Below are 22,431 nucleotides of genomic sequence, written 5' to 3'. Positions count from 1 at the left end.
AGACGACATGGTCTCACCGGTCCGTTTAAAACTCACCAAATCATTCATTATGTTAGATATGCTTAACTTGCTAAGGGTGCTTACAATGTCACCGTAGGAAATAGAGCTTCAAGACCCTTTTTAACAATGTTCTGCTGTGGTTTAAAACTCATTTGCCGTCACAATCTATAATATATATAAACGAAGCCTCAAAAATCTTATGTGTCGCGATGTGGTCACTCCCTTTTTTATGGAAGCCATCAGATTGCTTAATTTTTAAATTGAGGCCTCTCATTGATTTAACCCAAATTCATGGGTATGGGTTTTACTAAAACCAGATAACTCTTAAACGGGTTATAACATCTCATTAAATTAAAAATTAATCTTACCAATTATATGATATGAAAATACTATAAAATAGGGATATACTAAAATTTAATATCCAATTTAAAAAGAAAAATATATTATTTATAATTAATAAATAATTTTATAGTAAAAAACATAAGCGGGTCATGGGTCACCAAATCCAGATAGTTTTTAAACGGGTTATAACATATCATTTATTTATGAAACTATTTCATCATTAAACCCTAAGTATATTATTAACTTTCTTACAATAAAGAAAATTAAAATCAAAAAAATAAATATTAAAAAACTAAAAATGTAAAACAACAATTCTCTCAAGCCATTAGATTGCTTTATTTGTAAATAAAGGTTTCTCACGCATTTGACCTGAATTCACGGGTAAAGGTCTCACCAAACCCAAATAGCTCTTAAACAGGTTATAACATCTCATTATATTAAAAATGAATCTCGTAAAATATGTGATATGAAATCCTATAAAATAGGGATATACTAAAAATTAATATACTATTTTATTTTAAAAAAAGATATTATTTATAATTAAGAAATAATTTTATAATAAAGAAAATAAACAGGTAACGAGTATCACCAAACCCAGATAGCTTTTAAACTGGATTATAACATATCATGTATTTGTGAAACCATTTTATCATCAAAACTCAAGTATATTAATTATTAACTTTCTTACAATAAATAAAATTAAAATCCATATATACATATATTAATATTAAAAACGAATAATGTAAAACAACCCCCGTGGGGGATAAAATCTAGTGTGTGTGTGTGTGTATGTATATATACATACATACATATATATGTATGTGTGTATGAGAGTGAAAAACATGATGGCTCCACCAAAACCCCCCTCCCGCTCCTGTTAATGCCCATAGCGTGTAGTCTAACATAACTTTCCTTGTCCAAATAATGATGACAAAACATAATCTTGTATAGTTATTTTTTTAACGGTATTTTGGATTACTGACGGGCACACCTGATCATCTCTATTTATCGAGTACGGAATCATGTGGTGCTAGGTCAGTACGTCCCTCAATATAAGCATGCACATTAGTCCGCTCTATCAGTAGACATCCCAGAAGAAAACTTATCATAGGTCAGAAATGTCATTACCCAACCTAGACGGCTGAACACCTATTTTATAACACGTGGGCTCTAACTTGGCAATCATCCATGCCTAAACTATAAATCACATTTGAGTAATGTTGTGAACGTGGGTTACAAAAGCTTGATTCGAAACTAACCAAATTCACTAATATACACTTTAGAGTGAGAGCCTTCCTCCTACCTTCATACATAAACCAACTAAACATTTAGTTTTAATTTTTCTTCACAATAAATGAAACTATCTTCTTAAACTTGTATATGAAGCCTTTTAATTTTAAGCATACACTCATCACCTGCTTCATGCATGGACTAAAATGTGGAATCAAAACAAATTAAATTAGATTTCTCTCTGTGATATATATATATAAAGCTCTCTCTTTAAATTTGCGTAGTAAGCAACATTTTACAAAGGGTTTCCAGGGCGGAGATTCATTGGCCATCCGGTCATCGAAATTCGTCTATTTTTTATACATCAAAACCAGATTTAATTAAGTAAAACATTGTAACAACCTTCTGACTAAGATGTTTAGGTTCCGTCACTAGTTTCTCCTCCTTGCCCTTATTTATATGAATGTGGGGTGAGAAAATTATAATTCCCGCTCGTTTCACTCAACTTTTGGTATCGTTGTGGTTATCTCCCGTGACGTTAAAGTTGTTCAAATAGCTCATTAGTCGAAGCTCGCTCAAAAAGAGATCGAGCAAGACCGGATTAAATTCCGAGTAGTCTGGAGTAGAGTTAGAACCAAGATAAGCTTGATGATAACTCTTGAATAATTTTAATTTTAGTTTTGTTTTAATGTAGCCTAAATATTAAAAACCCAATATCCACATGATCTCGGAAAATCTGCTTGACCCAAAACGTCTACCGCGTATTTTGTAGCATATACTTATATTTCAAATTAGAAAATGAGACGTTTTCTATATCCTTTTGGGCCTTATCTTTCCTTTCACATTCATTTATCTATTAATTAGTTTAATATTTACGGTAGATATATCTTGAACATTGACCACCCATTTCACTACTTGTATTCTTTAGCTTGTGCTTCGTGGTGGGTTGTAAAAGGAATTGACGATGATCTATTTATTATCAGGTATATCAATGAATCAATGTTGAATATCTTGCTTTTAATGTAAATAAATTATGCAAGCTATACAATTGACTAAACATGTCTAGAGTTAAAAGTTGGTTTTAATCATAAAAGCTAAAAAAAAAAATTAATAAAATCAAACATATAAAAAAATAAAAAAAACAGTTATATAATAAGAAAAAATATTTAATAAACTAATAACTTTATTAAAGTTTATGGTATAAATTGAAGTTGTTTAAAGAAAAAAAATTATTAAAGTTTAGAAGACGTATGATAGCTCTATTAAATTTTAGGAAAAAACGTACATTTAAAAGAGAAAGAAAGAGATCCAATCTCAAGACGCCACATGGCGTTATCATAATTTAGAACTATTCACCATTTGAATTGTTATAGAGTTATCGTACTAGAAAATATTTGACGAAAACAACAATAATTTGCAAAAATATTAATATAAGATTAGGAATACGTTTATTACACGGGTTAAATAACTAAAATATTAGGCTCTGTGCAGAGGCATGCTCTCTTACACACCCTAAACCTGGTTTGAATTCTAGAAAGTACAAGAATATATTTTATTTTATCTTAATAATAAAAATCTTAAACGATAGTAATGAATATTTAGAAGTTACAAAATGATATCTATATCTATATCTATATCTATATCTTACATATAAAGCATATTAGGATGACAAAATGGTAATTGGTCACTTTTTTTTCTTTTTCTGGAGACGCTGTTAAAATTGAATATCGTTCCCTATCTCTGCCGTTGTCGACTTTCTGACAACTACCACTGGAACTGCCCTTATCCCTTCGCAACGCACTCTCGCATTAACGACACGATCTTTCGTTTACCATTGACATTCATTCACAAGTGACCCCCTTGGCTACAAGATTCTAATTATAAACAAACGCTGAGATTGATTATAACCCAACCAATCGTCAATCACCGGCTCCAAAATTGCTGACACAAGGGCCACCCCCAGTTACCGCTTTATCATCACCACTAGCTTTACGGATTTACATCCTTCAATTGAAAGACCCCCGTTTGAGAAACGTCTGCGGTCTGCGTTTCTCAAACCCTAATCAGATCACTCCCATTCAAACCACCGTAGCCCCCACCCTCCGGCAGCGTCAAGAACCACATTCAAATTCATCATTCACGTTAACCTAGGTGTGTAATTTTGTCATTTAATGTATAATCTTATGATTATGGGGTTGATTATTGGTCTAGAGTTTTTGGCTTTAAGTTATTGATCAAAGATATTTTTGTGAAATTTGGGCACCGATGATGAGTATGACGGTTTCAATAGTTTTTAGTTTTAGGTTGCATTAATCTTATATAGCACATGTATGCACAAATGTGATATTTATTGCCAAATAATTTACAACGATATTATAAATTAGTATAATTGAGAACTTTGGTGTCACAAAGGTTTTTAAGGCTATGACTTTGACTATTTATATAATTACTTTCAAGATTTATTCAAGTTGTTGAGTTGGTTTGATGGTTAATGGAATACTTCATAATTCTTGATTTACTGACCCTTTAGGGGTGTTTTTATAATTTAGAGAGTGATTCAGGGTGTTGTGAGTGAAGAGTGTTTATATTTTAGAAAAAGTAGTGATTTTTCTGTGTATTTGAAAAGTTACTGTTCATCCCCTATAATTTTTTAATATTTTAAAAGTGGTTGTGAGTGAAGAAAAGAGAAAAGGTAATGATAAAAGATATAAAAAGTATTATTTAATTGAAATGGAAAGAGAAAATAAAATGAGTTTTAATATAATTTTTAGTTTGGAGATAGAGGATGGGATAAGAACGCTCTAACCAACCCAAGTTAAAGTCCCTATTGTAGCAACTTTTTTTTTCCATCAATGTATTGCTTTTTGTATTATGTTCTCTTAAATTATGTTTTATTTGTTTATTTCTTTTAAATATGACGAAATTATTTTTTAGGTTTAGTTCTCGTATATGTAATAAACCTAATTGATATTGATATAATTTATATCGAGTCGTCGTAACGCCAATGTTTTTGTTTTAATGATGTTAACTTTAGGGAACTAATTTTTGGATTTAGTTCCGAAACGTAGCAAACATAGCTACCGACCAAGCTAAATGCAACGACTGTGTTTTATAGATTGAATAAACCGTAGTTTTAAATATGTAAAAAAATTTTATCATATGCTATACAAGTATTAATATTGTTCTAGGTGTTTACTAATTTGTGTTTTCGGTTTAATATATGTATGGGTACAAACCTAGCTAATACCAATAGAATTCGTGTCCATTGCCGGAACGTAGCGGGTTATTCCCTAGTTTACATGTAAATGACAAGCTATAGCCAAAATAATTCGTAAATTTTATATGTTGTCGGATTTTTTTATACATCGATTGTTGTGCAAACGCCATAGTATGCCACTAAATGCACGTTCCTGTTGTGGATCGATTGAAAATTCAAATGGCCTAAGAAAAATAGAGAGAACGATAGAACAAGTATAAACTTGAATAAAACTTCTACTTAAATTAATAAAAAAATAAAGCCCATTAAATAGGCAATAGATGCAACAAATCCAACTAACTCTTAGTGAGGAACATGGGATAAAACTAAACAACATGGATAGGAAGCATCCCCACTATCCTTTATTATCGCACACAATTAAACAAATAAAACAAACATAAAACGGCTTTACGACCCAGCAACCATGCATGCCGACCTGCATGCCCGACCCGGCCCATATCAGTTCCCCAATATATCCTATTATCATTTATAAATAGATGATTGGAAACTATTGTTGGTTTTGTAATTGGACTTGTTTTAAGTGTGTATATGAAGATTCAAAGGTGACAATGTGGCTGGTCGTAATGTTTTATTGAACAAATAAATATTTATTTGTACACTATAGGGTTCCAATGATCTTCATATACACCCTAATCACCTTACCATCCCACTAAAATAAGAATGATATTTATATTTTCTTGTTAATAAGCTCTAACACTAATTAGAATTTACATATCTTGTACTATAATTATATTATAATTATATAATTCCTAACAAGTGAGACGGATAGCAATATTAAAAGAATTGCGTTGGTTGTGGCCAGTAAATATAGATAGGTTACTTTGACTGAATCAAGTAAATCTTTCATGTTCATTCTCGTGTTTATTTTCTTTTAATTGATCGTGTGTGTGTTTGATAATCGAATCCCTAACAACTATAGATATTAAGAATTTTAAAAATTACACTTTAAACACGTTAATATGGATAATGTGCATGGAATCAAAGTAACAAATTTATACTAAACTCTTCAAAAATTGAATGGACGTGCTTGCAATATGTGCGTACTCAAGTAACTAAATACCTATACACGGCATTACACATACATGTTCATGTTAAAAAAAGCTAGTAATGTCGGCATATGCAATCATGCACACTTATAACCGAGAGGTTGAGCATTCGATCATATCATTATAACCTTGTTTGTTACACAAAAATGTTCTTTTGTAAAATTCATTTTCCATTGTGCCTAGTAACTACGTGCTAGTGTGCTACTACCAAAGCTGCCAAATAATGCATATTCGTTGTTGAAACTATACGCAACCAGGGTTTATAAAAACTAATTCCAATTATAAAGTACATCATAGATTCAAAAAATTTGTTGGTAGATATATCCTTTCTCATGGACAAAACAAACAATTCTCAGTGTCTTTTATTCATTGTTCATGTTTTGAAGGAGACATCCTTATGGTTAAACGGTGTATCTCACAACAAAAAGGATTGAGGGTTCAAATCATGCCCTATACTTCTATAACCAGCTAGTTAAGTTGTGTACCTTATAACCAAAAGAATAGGGTTCAAATTTTGCAAGTCTTAAGTCATGATGTATCTATTCTTGAAAATCTAAAAGAATTGTTTGAATATATATTTGTCTCGTAATTATGACTGAAATAATATCTATTTTATTTTTTATTGATTAATTGAAATAAAGCATACCTGAAACGTCACATTGAATATGAATCCATTGAATCCAACAAATAGCTACATGACAATATATATAAATAAAAACATTATTATATGGCTAGATGGCATAGTCTCATATTCTCACCGGTCCATTTCACAACTATTAATAAGTCATTTATTGTTTCTAGATGAGATGTTTAAGTTTGATTTTATTTGTTATGTGAACTAACATAACTTTCCTTGTTCAAACACAAATATAATGTATTCATATATGTAGGTCCTCTAGATGGATCTCAAGACTTGACTTGGATCAATCCGTGTTGTTGGTTAGCGGAAATCACCAATGACACTCTGATCTTAGATCTTAGTTTGTTTATGTAAAAGAGAGAAAAAGAGAAGTGAAGAGAGAAACTACATTTATTTCCAAAAGTTGTGTTGAATGAAAGGGTTGTGTTGTTGGAGTTGAGTTGAAGTTGAGTTATGGAGAAATGGGTAAGTGACTCTTTATATAGGGTCCCCATTTCTCCAAAGTTTACATAATAAACCTACGAAATAAATGTACCGAGTACGTAATACACCGACTAAAAGCAAACTAGAACGACATACACAATCCTAAAAACAATATAGAATATTGGCCCTATAATCTCCCTCTAGGATTGAGTATGTCAAGGAACATTCGTCAAGTTCTTTGCTTCGTCTTTATTTCTTGAAACTAGTACTTGTCTTGATCCAGGATCTTGAACCAGATTGGATCTTGGACAAATCTTTATTTTCCATTGTTATCTTATTTTCTGGGAAGGATAGGCAACATCAAATTTTAGAAACGTCAGATGCGGGAGGCTCGACATCTAATTTTGTCTTGTTGACTTTCTTGAGCCGACTGGTTTCTTTCCTTGTCTTAAGATACAATCAGTTCATTTTTAGATTCAACCACCAACTTTCACGTTCTCGTTTTCTTTTAAGCATTTCAGCATATGCAACTCCAAGCATACTTGATCTTGATCCACCTGTCCATGTATAACTGCACAAAACTTAGAACGAATAAGATTCGTTCATAGACCCCCTAAAGGGTCAAGGAAGAATTCGTTCACAGGCCCTCCCAATTTCAGTCCCTCAACTTGTAAGTGGTTTATTTAAGTCCTAGGTTTCCAACAAACTTTGCATGAACGACCTTAACAACAAAACACATGATTTTGACTAAAACAAAGTTTAATAAAATATGTACGAACATAATAAAAACTTAAAATCTTTTTGGCATTTTCGTACTTAAAATATATATACATAATATTTTGAAGTTGAAACTAAAATAAAACAGAAGAAAATAAAAATAGAAGATAGGAGTAAAGATAAAATTAATATTATATATCAATAATATTTACAAAATTTTCTAACGATATTAATATTTTTGTGAGAAAGATCACAACATGGAATCACATTATCTGTTAACGTTCTAGATCACACTTCTATTTTGACATTATTATGCCAAGAACCCAAAGTCAATTGTAGATATAATTTGTCCACTTTAAACTTAACAAGTATTTGGGTGTCAATTTGATATGTTAAGGTATGTGTTAGGCACAATGCTTGTGTGGTCCCCATTTAATCTGACATGTTACAGACTCCATACCTCGGGCTTAATTTGCTTTCACATGTCACCTCAACTTGACTTAAACATTTCTTATTTGATCACAGTACAATTATTACACTTTGGACACTTTTTCTTTATACACTTGACTTTTTGTAAAATTGACTCGATCTAGAAAGATTAAAATAAAGCAGAAGTTCAGGCCATAACAATCAGGTCGGGTAATACCATATTATCGCGCAGAGAAAGTCCAAGGCTTGAACAAAAGAAAGAAAATAAAACAAAGCAGAAGATTCAGGGCCTTAACATTCAGGTCGGATAATACCATATTATCGAGCAGGAGAAAGTCCAAGGCTTGAATCAAAATAAATGAAGAAATAAAGCAGAAGTTAAAATTCCTATAACTGACTTTCCTTGACTCTTTTTCTTGATTTTTCTTTTTCTTTTCTGACTCCTTTTGTTTTCCTTTTCTTTTCTTTTCTTGACGCTTTTCTTGACTCAATAAAAATTAAAAATTGACACTGGATTTTATAAGACAACTGTGATCGGGTAAAGAGAGGCTTGGGTATGACATGTTTAATTATATTTCGGCCTTCATGGATATGACTTTAACGGAATCATGCAACCGCATCATAACGTGTAACCACTAGCATAGGTATATATTTAAGTTTATATCACTATGACACTTACTCATTTGTCAAGCCTATCTACACATCAAGCAATGATCTTGTTGGCTTTTGATCTACTCTTTTCATGTGCTAGAATCTTTAGAGATAATTTCTTATCATTTTCCAAGGGTCGGATCAATTTCTCAAAATTTGAAAAAAAAAAATTAATTATCCGACTCCCTCTAAGCAAGAGCTCCCTCTAAACGGGACAATTCCTTTTAGATTTTCTTAAAAGTAATATATATACTTTTTTTTGGTAAATCAAATGATTTGTTTTTGCTTTTCTTAAGATGAATTGAAAATCTTTTTGGTGAGTTATAAATAATTCCATTTTCTCCCTCTAAAATTGTAACATATTTTAAAAATATTTACAATTTTATATACAAAAAGATAGATAGGTTGTTTTAATCAAAATTGATCATGCCGAACGATTCGACCATAAATTCAAAACGAGCATGATCGATGGTTTTAGTGAAAAGGTCAGCAAAGTTGTTGTCAGGTGGACTATCTTAAGCATGCATTATCACATTGTATAACAAAGTTGAAGAGATTCAAACTGAGATCCAACAGCTGATGCTGGATCCATCACTTGAGAAAAGCAATTGAACGAGGTTAGTTTGAGAAACGCTCGAAAAGTTGTTGTTGAGCCATTTGAACAAGGCTTCCCTTCTTTGACGTTTGTCCTCCCATGTCGCTTATGAAAGACTCAAATCCGCCATCGAATGGTTTAGCATCAAATAGCAAGGGTTCATCTCCCATCATATGTTGGGTGCAATCACTATCTAAGAACCTAATACTATTGATAGTCCTCCTTGATTGACCCTGCATGCACTAAGCGTTTAAATAGACATGGGTTCCCGGGATACTGTTGTCCCGGGAAGATCAGCCGAAAATCGACCAAACTTGATTTTATTTCCTGAAAACCATTTATTTCTTGGTGCATCCTCACTTAATGAAGAATTTCGGACTTTTCTTTTCTTGTTTTTGGTGAATCCTCAAACTTTACAGTCTTAGGATCCTTTTTGATTTTATCCTTCTTGGATTTCCAAAAAGGTTTCTTTTTGTGTTTTACTTTATTTACTTTGGATGTTACATCCGTTTCACTAGGTTCACTATCAGCTTGATCAGTCCTTGAATTAGGGCTACTAAAAGCTCCTTTTGGAGACCGACTAAGCCGCTTTTGAATATCAAGTTGTTGCTTGAACCAGTGCTTGCATGTCTTGCAAGGTGAGAAGAGTAACCACACACAAAACAGCACTTTCTCCTAGGAGTGCCATAGAACTCGTCTGAACTATAATGTGGTTGGTGTGGTGGGAAAGGTGATGCTTGGAAAGGAACATGATTATAAAACACATTTATGTAATATGGATCAACAAAATTTTGTTGATAATGACCATAGTAGTTGCTATCATAGAAGTTGGATGGCTGAGGATTTCTAAATTGATTGGTTGTTTGAGAAAATGATCGTTTATTTGGTGGAACATATTTACACGAAGTACTTGCCTTTTCATTTTGAAAAACTTTGCTTTTACCTGAATGTTCACCTCAACAGGCCTACTTTCATTGACACATTTTTCAACAAAAGTTTCGTTACAAACGGTTTCATAATCACAACTCGTGTTCGTTTCCACCGACCCACTTTCTTCTACACAACCAGCTTCAAAAGATACATTGATATTAGATTTATCAGATGATGGGACTGGAACAGCAGTTTGTGACACCGTAGGAACAAATTTCACTGGTTTTGGTATTCTACCAACCCCATATGACATTTCTTCCTCGGGAGAAGTATTATAGCTAAAGTGGGGCAAGCTGGTGTAGTTGTCGTTCAAAGGTGGTGGTACATTAGTATAATCGTTCCCCAGCCCCGCTTTTACTTTAGTACTTCTCTGGGCTCCAATAAGATCATCTAATTGCTCAGATGATGTTTCAAATCTTTCAACTAATTTTTCTTCTTTCTTTCTATCAGAAGCATCAAGTTTTAACTTTTCAATTTCATCTTTTAATTCTGAAACTATGTTTTTATAGTAAATTACTTCTTGATCTTTTTGAAAAATTTTAACTCTAAGATTTGCCACATCATCATGGTGAGTTTTAATCCTTTCAACGTAAATCTTGTCAATTTTTACATACTCAGCGTTTAATTCACGCAGTTTTGCATTTTCTTTCAAGACTTCATTCTGATGGTATCTATAATATGTGACCTTGTTAATGCAAGCTTGAGAACATAAATTGCTGTATACCTCATCAGCATGTGATGTGTCGGGAATGATAGGACATGCATGACTGCTTTCACCTGCAGCACTTGTCCCAACTTTATTACTTGTCCCAACTTTATTTTCTTTGGACCGATTGTTTATTCGGAGCTTATCTTCTATTATTTCAAAAGACTTGATGGTAGAAGCCAACTCTGAGAGTGTCATGGTATACAGGTCTGTGGTTCTTTTAATGGTAACCACATTGATGTTCCATTTGTAAGGTAGTGAATTCAACAACTTCATGTTGATCTCAAACAAACCATTGATGATACCGGCACTACTCATTTTGGAGACGAGTGACTCAAATCTGATGATGAGAGAGGCAACCGATTCTCCTTTAATATGTGTAAACATGTCGAATTCTCCTTTTAATATTTTCTTTCGGCTTTCTCCCATATCCAGATTTCCCCCAAGCTCAGGTTCGTAAGATATATATATATTTTTTTTGAAAGAGAAAAAAATTTAAGGTTTTTTTCCTTTTTATTTTTTTTGAAAGAGAAAAAAATTTTAGCTTCTGCTCTTCTAACTGCATTAATCGATGTTTCATCCATTGATCCTGCAAGACGTTCGCTTTCAGCCCTTCTTGATTCATCTCAGTCTGCACAGCTTTCATCTGACACGCCTCGTCTACCTTCACCCTCTTTGAAGACCCCTCACCGACACCATGATGATGATGATGTTGATGGCCATCATCATACTCAACATGGTCATCCATGTAATGATGATCCTGATCATCATCATCAAGTCTTCCTTCATCATTATCATCTCTCGGCCTCAGAGCCAATCTTAGTGACCGTTGTAGCTCAGGGTCAGGTGGAAGATGCAACCGATTCCCGTTATGATACGAACACATTTCTTCATAATACAAGTGCTTTGAGCTTAATATCTTTCTAACTTCTTCCTTTAACTTCTCAGAAACATGATCCATCAACTCCAGAAGCGAAGGGTTTTCCACAACTTCACAAGACGTACCTCTTCCAAGAATCTCGTTAAGCCGCTTGTACCGCTTGTTAAGATCGTTAAACTTATCTTCACATTGTTGAGGTGACACGATATGGCCCCGTTCCGCCATAACTTTAGAAACCAACTTCCACTTACCCTTCTTTTGTAAATTCGAAATCTTTCTTCGCGACCCACTACCATACTCCATAGAAGCATCTTCACCAATGTAAGAAACCGCGGTTATCAATATCCTCACCATTGTATCATTCCATTTCACCCGGTGCCACGGTGACACATTTTTCCCTCGGGCTTCATCATTACTCGGCTCATCTTCATCAGTTAAAGAACACTTTCCCCTTTCACCTTTTGCAAACTCGGCTAAAGATATCGTTTGGTTATGAGGATTACAATCCTGAATCGTTTCTATCCGAAGAGGGAAAGTATTATGAACCGAATGGTGGATCATGGATCCTTGTGGTATAGCGGATTGATGAAGAGTAAAAGGATTGGTTTGTTGATGATGAATTCTCATCGAACTTTGCAAATCGAAACCGCCATCGGAACCTGAAATCAAATGCCCAGAAGATAGATTACCTTCCATTTACGATTACAAGCAAACCCTAATTTCGTTCCTTAAAAAGGTCCATCAAATTCACACTCTAAACACCACAATCGGCTTAAAAAACCCAAATTGAGCATTTGCATGTGACTAACCTAATAAATTGCCCAGCTTTCGGTTACAAAATCCATGCTTTTGGATTAATTTAGCAGTTTGAGAAGGAATTGGGCAAAATTGAAACGAAATGAAACCCTAATTGTAATTGAAGAAGCGAATACGATAATTGAAGTGATTGATGATGAAATTCATGGATAAAGACTTACAATGGCGATGGTGATGAAGATCGTGATGCAATGAGAAGACGGTGAAGAGAGATGTGTGTAATGCAATGTAATTTAATGTAATGTAATGTATGATGAAATTATTATTATGAGGGGTTTATTGCAGGTTCAGTGGATTTCGGTCGATGGTGGGGTCCACCTCAGAAACCAACACCCCCCAAATACGATAAATGAGTTCATCATCTAATACACGGTGTGATTATAAGATTAACACCAAACAAAAACACGACATACTGTTATTTTTGTTTAAACAAGCACACGAACCTATTCAAAAAGTTGTAATCTATAATATTGAAGTTGGACGATATTCATGGAATGTCGTGAGGGGGTGATCTTGATATTATGTTGTGATTTGTCGTTATGTTTTTGGTGACAGTCCAGATTAAGTATCATTGGTGAAGATGTTGTGGTGTACAAGAAAGATGTTAACCTATACTAAGTTATCTTTTTAACTAGGGTTTCACTTACGTGATCGAATGAGACGCTGTTGTACGAAATCAACTGAAAGATATTTAAATTTGATTAACATAAAAGGAAAAATGAAATAAGATAAGTTGTTTGATTTCGCTCCTCGAGTATGACCTACTACTACAAAAAGTATTGCAATGAGAACATCTATAAACTTCATGTATTGATAATCTATTATCTATCTTCAAATATGCAAAGTGTTTAAATAGTTGAAGAGCACTTGTAAACGATTAGTCTAGAGTTTTATAATGTGTAAGATGTTCGTTTAAGCATGAGAATAATGATAGCTTAAATAAAATGAAAGCCGACTTTTCAAAAAAAAAATGACAGCCTAACTCCGACACATTCACAGTTAAGCACTCTTAGGTGTGTTAGGATTAAACTCACACATGAAACTGAACACGACACGAAAGCAATAAACGACATGAGGATTTAACGTGGTTCGGTCTAAACTGACCTACGTCCACGGGTGGCAACTAGGTATATCTTTATTGAGTGACAAATATTACAAGTACATAATGTTGTTTATATAGAGACTGAACTAGGGTTAGTAAATTATTATGCAAGAAATCTAAACCGGGCCGGGCTTGGGCCCGACCGCCCACACTCGTCTCCTCTTTTGACTTCATATAATAAACCGGGCCAACAAGGCCTACGAACCCAACAATCTCCCACTCGGAGGCCTTGAGTACTCTCGTCTGCACTCCTGATTGTACTTCTGTAATCTGAACATTAAACTTCTTCTAGTTGCCACCGCCTTCTCATCAATTAACCTGAAGGCCCGTTGAAGCTCCCCGGAGCTCCAACACGTCAGTCATGGCTGAAACTGCCCCTGACCCGTTCTCTGTCCCTACCGGCTCCTACTGTAACGAACTACCGGATCCTGAGATAACCTGAGAACAAACACTCTCCATATTCAGCAAGTAATTCATTGGAGAGACTTTTACAGCTGGAATACTGGTTTTCTTAATCCACTGTCGACCTGGAACTGTAACTGAAACACGACCTGTGCTCCCACTGTCACGATGTCCCCCAACTGATTTAACCTTCCTAGCTCGTTCATCCTGAATCTTCACTTTGGCTCTGGGTTTGTTACTTGCAAAACGAACCTTCTTCTGCCCACGAGATTCTGTGAACCGGACTTTGTCTTTCACCAAAACTGGATCCACTCCTTTCGGTGACATATCGACCATATACAACGAACCCATTTTCTTGCCACGAGCAACCACGAGATTCCCTTTGACTACTTTCCACTGCCCATTCCCGAACTTAACATCGTGCCCTTGGTCATCCAACTGCCCAACTGATATCAAACGTTTCTTCAAACTTGGAATAACCCTCACGTCTTTCAAAGTCCAAGAAGTACCGGCTGAAGTTATCAAATCAACATCTCCCATACCCGTAACCTCTAAAATATCATCATTCGCTAGTTGAACCTTTCCAAAATCCCCAAATTTAAGATTCTTCATCGTTTCACTACAGTGAGTGGCATGAAACGATGCACCAGAATCCATCACCCAAGCATCAACGCTACTCTCAACACTACAAACCAAAGCCTCATCACTACTGACCCCGTCATCTGTGTCGTCTTCTGTAACGTTCACCTCTTTCTTACCATTCGGACACTGATTCCTGAAGTGTCCTTTCTCTTTACAACCCCAACATTCAATATCCTTACGAGTCTTAGACTGACTCCTCTTCCTGCTCCCACTGCCTCGCTGTTTTCCCCTACCTCTACCTTCTGTGACTAGCATATTGCCTGATGATTCACCTGAACTTCTGCGTCTTGAATCTTCTCCCAGAATCAGATCTCGAATCCCATCGAAAGTAATATTTGTAGACGAACTACAAACTGCAGTCACTGTTTGCGACCAACTGTCGGGCAAAGAGGATAATAACAAGAGGCCTTGAACTTCATCATCAAACTTAATGTCAACTGACACTAAGCGGGACAAGATCGAATTAAGATTATTGATATGAGTTGTAACTGACCCACCCTCTTTCATTCTTGTTGTCACTAGCTCTCGGATAAGATAGACTTTATTCGCTGCCGAAGGCTTCTCATACATGTTGGATAGTGCGTCCATCATACCACGGGCTGTGGTTTCTTTCATGACGTTAAACGCCACATCTTCCGACAACGACAATGTAATACAAGCCCTAGCTTTCTTGTCTAACTTCTTCCAATCTGCTTCTGACAACTTTTCTGGTTTTTCATCCTCAAGCACTACATCCAAGTCTTTCTGACAAAGTAGTGCCTCAATCTGCATCTTCCACCAACCGAACTTCTGTCCGTCAAACTTCTGTATCGAAACCTTTTCGTCTTCTGCCATAACAATGACTAAAACGAAAAACTGGATAAAAACAGAGATAGACACAGCAATGGCACGGGCCTGAACTTAACGACTGTTCTACTGAACTCTGTTAAAAAATCAACCTATTTATACGCAGCGGAAATACGAACTGAAAATCAGAAACTGAAACTTTAAACTGAAACGATAAAACCTGACAAACGCGGTTGGCACTGGTTCTCCGTTTCTTTAACGCTTCTTCTGACTTAAAACTGTTCTTCAACGAAAAATAGGATCTTGATTCAACTATTCTTGACTCGTACTTTGCAAAATAGAATCTCGACCCCCAAATAAAATATAAAAGGCCAAACTGCCAAAAAAACCCACAAAACTCAAACAAAACAAGCCTACTGCTCTTTATTTGTGGCACAAACTAAATAAGTTGATTTTGCCAAATATGGGCTGCTATTTTACGGCCCAAAGGTGGTTGGTCAAACCAAAACAAAATTTGGCCACAATTCTCCACGTTTATGGGAAAACTAGACAAAACAAAAAAAGGGTCTTCTTCTGCAACGGCACACGATGGTGGATGATAATATTGCTTTCAGAAAATAATAACAGAACCTGATAATAACGATCTTCGGCGATTTCTTCTAGCGGCGCTACTGCGGCAATAAGAAATAACGACGGCGATGGCGGAACCCTAGCGACTGCTAGCGGTGACACAAACCTAAGCTTTGATACCACTTGTTAGGATTAAACTCACACACGAAACTGAACACGACACGAAAGCAATAAACGACATGAGGATTTAACGTGGTTCGGTCTAAACTGACCTACGTCCACGGGTGGCAACTAGGTATATCTTTATTGAGTGACAAATATTACAAGTACATAATGTTGTTTATATAGAGACTGAACTAGGGTTAGTAAATTATTATGCAAGAAATCTAAACCGGGCCGGGCTTGGGCCCGACCGCCCACACCCGTCTCCTCTTTTGACTTCATATAATAAACCGGGCCAACAAGGCCTACGAACCCAACAAGGTGTTTATATATGGATTTAACCTTTTTTGTAGCATGAGCATATAAGCAATTAAAGCTTTTACGCTATTTTATAATTCCCCATCAATAATCTATTTGCATGTAATTTATGAAATTGAAAATGAGTAAAATATAGGGTTTTTCAAGCAAACAACCTATCAAAATGACACAATCTAAATTTGTATGAACATAACACAGAAATATTAAATACTACTTTTTAACAAAATATCATTCAAAATACTCTCCCAACAATAATTTCTACAAATTAATAAAACATGTACTACCATTATAAACCAATTCCAAATCAAGAAGTTCAAGGGCACGGCAGTCCTAACGGAGTTCAACGAGTAGAGCCTATGATTGTGTCAGGTCAATTTAAAAAATTTTTATTTTGTTAATAAGTGCTTCATTAAAACTTCATTAGATTATGAATTTTATGATTGCGTCACACATAGACTATAAATATTAATTTGAAGGCAATAATAATTAAATTTAAGTTTCGAAATATCACTGCATAAGGCAGTTTTTACAACCCCTGGCTGTTCATCTGATAAACAGGGCGTTGGTTTCTTTTGGTCACTCATTTCTGATTTGTATCTCTCATGAAAATTCATACCATGTTCTTAATCCCATTTAGAGTTTAATCTGATTAAAGTATTTGAGGAACCATCAAATAACTTTTAATTATAAATCGGTTGTTGCTCAATGGTAGAGCACTCACTTTACTAGTATGGGAGATATGAGGGATGACCCTGGCTTGCCAGGGTTCGAGTCCTGATCTCACCCGGTTTTACCGGCTCATCGTTGTCGTGCTGTTTGGCGGGCGTGGGGGTCGGGTTTTATCCGGGGAATCCCTCAATAGGGGAACCGCTAGGGGCTCCGTCCGTCCGGACTTGTGGCCGGCTCGGGCTACCTATAGCCATTGGGAGTCGCGTACGAAGTACCCGGCGTTACTTAGTTGGTCGTTCCAAAAAAAATCAAATAACTTTTAATCTAAAACTTATCATACGACTCTATATAAATCCAAGTCAAAATACTCGAATCCCCAGCACCTCTCCGAAATATGTCCACCACTAGCATAGACTTCACTCTTATTTCAACATCCGGACCTTTTTTTTCGTTAAAAGTGAATATTGTCTTACCAAAGGTCACGCACTTGCTTCTTACAATGTCTTCAAGAAATTGTACCCACTGTGTTCTTCCAAGTTTTCAACCGATAATGTCTACCAATCAACCGCATGTACATTCCATTTAAACCTTGCGTAATTTCTTGAAAACTCGCTTGAGATATGAAACTTTGAGTATTCATAGACGATCTTGTTATTCCCAGGCAGCTTGGTAGCTGATTGCTTCTTCCAATGCACGGTTCATTCGTTCGACTCGTAACAATCCAATTAATTTCCAGGTGAAAAAACATTAGACATTTCTAACAATCCATTAGACAGTTCATCTTTTGAAACCAACACTTTTGATGTTATTTGACGTACAATAATTTCTATATGCCTATTTTGTATTTGCATCTGGCTCCTTGGGATCGATAAACCTTTTGGACCTTATAAGGCAAAGAAATACGACACTGCACTATAGTAACTGTAGTTAGCTTTGGGAGTGGCTACCACAAACAACTCTAACCTTACATGGCTTTTTGGCAGCAGGGCATCTCACCACATCACCAATGATCTTAATGCATTAGCATTCCATACTGCATATAATGGTGCCGAAGAACTTGTCATCAACGATGGTTCATCTCTTAGATGTTGATACAATTACGCACACTTTCTTTAATTGTTGGATTAATCAAATTTCAAGTATCCTAGAAAATAAGAATTAAAAAAAGCTGCAATGCGAAAATTAAAGTAACATAAAAATCTTCACCCGTAACATAAATAAAATCCAAATAATAAACCAACATAATATAATTCTTTGAGTTGACCCAACATATTTATCGAACTAAAGGCTGAAAAGAAGGTTCAAAAGCATGTTAGAATGATGCAAGAGACACACGCAAGGCTTAAGGAAGAGGAGGAAATAAAGGAAAGGGAAGAAGAGGAGAGACTTCAAAAGGAATTAGAGGCCCATATGCAACGATTGAAGAACGCAAAAGAATCGAAGAAGAGAATAAACGATTGAAGAAAGAAAGAGAAACAAGAAGGGAAACCTGTAACAGCAAAGCAAAAGAAAAAAGCGCAGCGATTAGAATTAACCAGAAAACAAATTCTTGAAAACAACACTACAAACCGACCCGCATCAGAAAATGACTTAACTCCACACCAGCAAGCGGTTGATAGTGAAACTGAAGACACCAACGAGGAAAGTGAAACGACCCTTCGCCCTTCGGTCACCAATATGATGCATTATGGGCCATGCGCATACTGGGAAAACCAAGTTGCTTGACTGCATTAGGCAGACTAATGTTCAAGAAGGCGAGGCTGGAGGAATCACCCAACAAATAACAATTATCATCCTAGATTATAACTTTTAGTTTTGGTACATTGACGGACTGGTTTTAGTTTGGGTCCAAGAAAGGCCTCCAAAAAACAAAAATAAAAAAAAAAAAAAAAGTTGTATGTTAGGCCACGGTTTGGAAGTTAAATAGGGCTTAACTTAAGTTAACACGCTTTCGTTGTACATCAAATTGAACAAGCGTGCATTATTATGCATGTGGAATACAGCATACCGGCACCGAACCGATACCGAACCAAAATTTTCGGTACCGATACCAAGATATTTTCGATACATGTACGGCTGTACCGTACCGAACTCATCCCTACATATGTATGCTTTATTAAGAGCAATTATATTTAAAAAGGTACGAGAACCGGAGTAAATCTTCCGCTACAATATATCACAACGTACACGAAATTTTGGGTAAAAAAAGAGAACAAAAGACGAAAGTTGACACCCGTCTAATGTAGTAATGTTACTTTTTATTTGTTTCCGTATGAATTCTCTTTTTTCCGAATAAGTCGTTAAAGTATTCAAATTGTTTATTACTTTTAGATTTCTCACTCCGTTTACGTAAAGTTTTGGTGTTAGTTTATCACTATCCACTATCTCTCTCTCTCTCCCTATAAATATACAATGCTTATCTAATTCTTTACCATCACATTTATTGAATTTGGTAAGAAGATGAACCGTATTCATTATTCATTATTCATTACTTATGTTATTAAGCAAGCATATATAGTCTAAAAGTGCAAATTTATATATATTTTTATATGCTTTTATATTAATATAAAGATGAAAAAGAAAGGAATGAAAATATATTGAAACCATGATATAAAATGGAATGGCCTATATACTTCAATTAATTCCCTTTGTACCAATTAACATTGTTAAACCATATGTAATGCCCATAGCCACCCAACCTCCAACCACCACCCTAATGGTGGGCTTAACCGTCGGTGCCCTCCCCAATACCGCCCCCAACCACCCAAAAACTGCTAGCATGACTGTCACCACCACCACCACCGCTAAAATCCTCATTCTATAAGGCCTTACAAACGAAACGACTAACAAAGGCACTATAGCCCCCAAAGCAAAAGCTAGGGCCGATGCTGCTGCTGCTTGCCATGGGTTCGGCAGGTTGTTGATCTCGTCCTTGGCAATATCTCTTCGGTTGAAATCTCTTTTCATTTGGGCAACTTCAATATCGAGTTGTGAGTAAACAGAGACAAATTCTCCAATAGCCATACTACAAGCTCCAGCTACTAAGCCAGCAAATCCGGTCAAGATCATGGCTTTCATGTCTTTCTTAACGGCTCCAACACCCATCATTATAGATGCGGTGGACACTAGCCCATCGTTGGCTCCTAGGACTGCGGCTCGTAGCCATTGGGACCGCTTCGAGTAGTCAAACATGTCCTTAGGTTCGAGGTCGAGGGTTGTTTGGTGGTGTGCCATGTCATCGATGGGAATTGATGCCATTTGAAATGAGTGAAAGGGAGTGTGGCCAACACACGCCTACAAGTAAGCTATTTATAAGCAAAAAATTATATAGTTAAATTACAAAAACATCCTTTCGAGCTAACCCATAATCAAAATATTAGAACTTAGAAGTGCATAGTGGAACCTCTTCAATGCTTTCACACAACGCGTATAATATTTTTGAGGTAATATCTATGTAATATTGTCGTGAATAAAGTTAATATTTGCTATTTCTCTCTTGTTTTTTTATAAATTATTTTGGTAGGGACGTCTAGGGGCGGACCTATTCCCACAAAATAAGGGGCAACTGCCCTACATAATTTTTCTAATGTTATGTATACTTGAAAATCCTAATCGTCTATTTGTCCCCATAAAATTATGATTAATCATCCCAATCACCTCTCATTAAATGAAATATTGAGTTTGCCACTGCGTATGACAGTTTTGTTTGCTTTTTTTTTCTTTTTAAATTTTGAATGAATAGCAAAAATACGTAAGCGAATGTAAATTATTTTTCTAGGTCGCAAAAAAAGGTATATAATACTCGCAATATATAAAAATAATATGTGATCATTATATATTTTTTAACTGACATATTAATCTAACTAGGGGAAAGTTAACGTATGTGTTAATTATGAGAATCAAGTATAATAATTATATAATTACATCGTAGAGTAATTATGTAATTACTCTACTTGTATATATAATTACTCTCACTGATTCTCACAATTAATACGTTAATTTCATTTGTGTTTGATCCAAACCCAATCTAACTAATTAACCGGACATGCATATATTTTTTGAGTTTTTTTTTTTAACCCATTGCTGCGTGTAGATTTAGAAATTACATATGCTAGTCTTTGCCTATGTCGTATCTTAAAATTAAAGCATTAATGCACAATTACTGAAATAGTGCATTAACTTATTATCTTGTAATACAACTAACAAGTTTATTTTTTTGTCAATAGTTTATGAATATAAAGTTTTTCTTTTGTTTATTTCGTTTGCTACCTTCTCTCTCTTGAATATTTAATATAGAGAGGAACACACGTACGAGAAAACACTCATATATATGCTTTCGTGTTTCTCATGAATTCTATTTCAAATGTTGAATTACACTCAGATTTGTTATTTTCATTAGACAGCAAGATATATTTTGAATTTTTGATTCACTCAACCACGTTTCGTAATTGTTGCAAACCACATGCGAGAAAATCTAATACTGGTTAAACTAGCATATACAGCATCATCTCTACTTTAGAAACAACTTTTTGACAAGCATATGGAGCCCCTTTGTATAATACGGTGTGATAACTCTAATAAACTAGACATCAGAATGGACGAAGTACCTCTGGGGTGGATCGAGATAGGTTTAGCCCCGCCGGCCCTGTAGAATTTTCGTCCCAAACAAGGTAGCTTCCCTCTTCCGTCCAAGCATTACAACGGTAATATGACCTTCAACTGTCGTTTTTTCTAAATAAATAATTTAATTTAAATATATAAATAAACCCAACTGGTTTTCATGTAGTAGCCAGTAAGGGTGTTCATCATGTTAGTATTCATATTATTTGATTTAATCTAATATAATCGAGTCATTCAAATTTGAAAGTTTTAAAACTGAATCATAATTCAATACGGAAAGGTGTTTCGAGTTTACTTATTGGATCAGGCCTATTTGCATACACACAATTACCAAAAATACAAATAGGCACAAATTCAGACATAAAATTTCAAAAAGGTTTTAAAAAAATAAAATAAAATTATTCAAACCCAAGTTATTTAGTTTGGTTTGGTTCAGGATTCGTAAATTCGATTGCGATTCAGAACACTGAATCAAAAT

At 35.0% G+C, this 22,431-nt stretch overlaps 1 protein-coding gene and 1 pseudogene across 1 annotated transcript; both read right to left on the bottom strand.

The window, feature by feature from the left end:
• Positions 1-7,417: 7,417 nt before the first annotated feature.
• Positions 7,418-12,562, bottom strand: LOC143542519 (uncharacterized). The gene is made up of 2 exons (XM_077035087.1): positions 11,532-12,562; positions 7,418-7,529 (listed from the first exon to the last, which is right to left on the bottom strand). The coding sequence occupies exons 1-2, from the start codon at positions 12,560-12,562 to the stop codon at positions 7,418-7,420; spliced, it is 1,143 nt and encodes a 380-aa protein (XP_076891202.1).
• Positions 12,563-19,967: 7,405 nt separating this feature from the next.
• On the bottom strand, positions 19,968-20,591 carry LOC143542537 (vacuolar iron transporter homolog 2 pseudogene; annotated as a pseudogene).
• Between the last annotated feature and the right edge of the window lie 1,840 nt (positions 20,592-22,431).

This window comes from Bidens hawaiensis, unplaced genomic scaffold, assembly GCF_021521415.1.
Source record: "Bidens hawaiensis isolate Kalapana, Puna unplaced genomic scaffold, B.hawaiensis_p1.1 tig00012897_1, whole genome shotgun sequence".
Classification (NCBI taxonomy): Eukaryota; Viridiplantae; Streptophyta; class Magnoliopsida; order Asterales; family Asteraceae; genus Bidens; species Bidens hawaiensis.
Note: the sequence above shows the minus strand (reverse complement) of the source record. Positions and strands in the feature narration are given on the sequence as shown.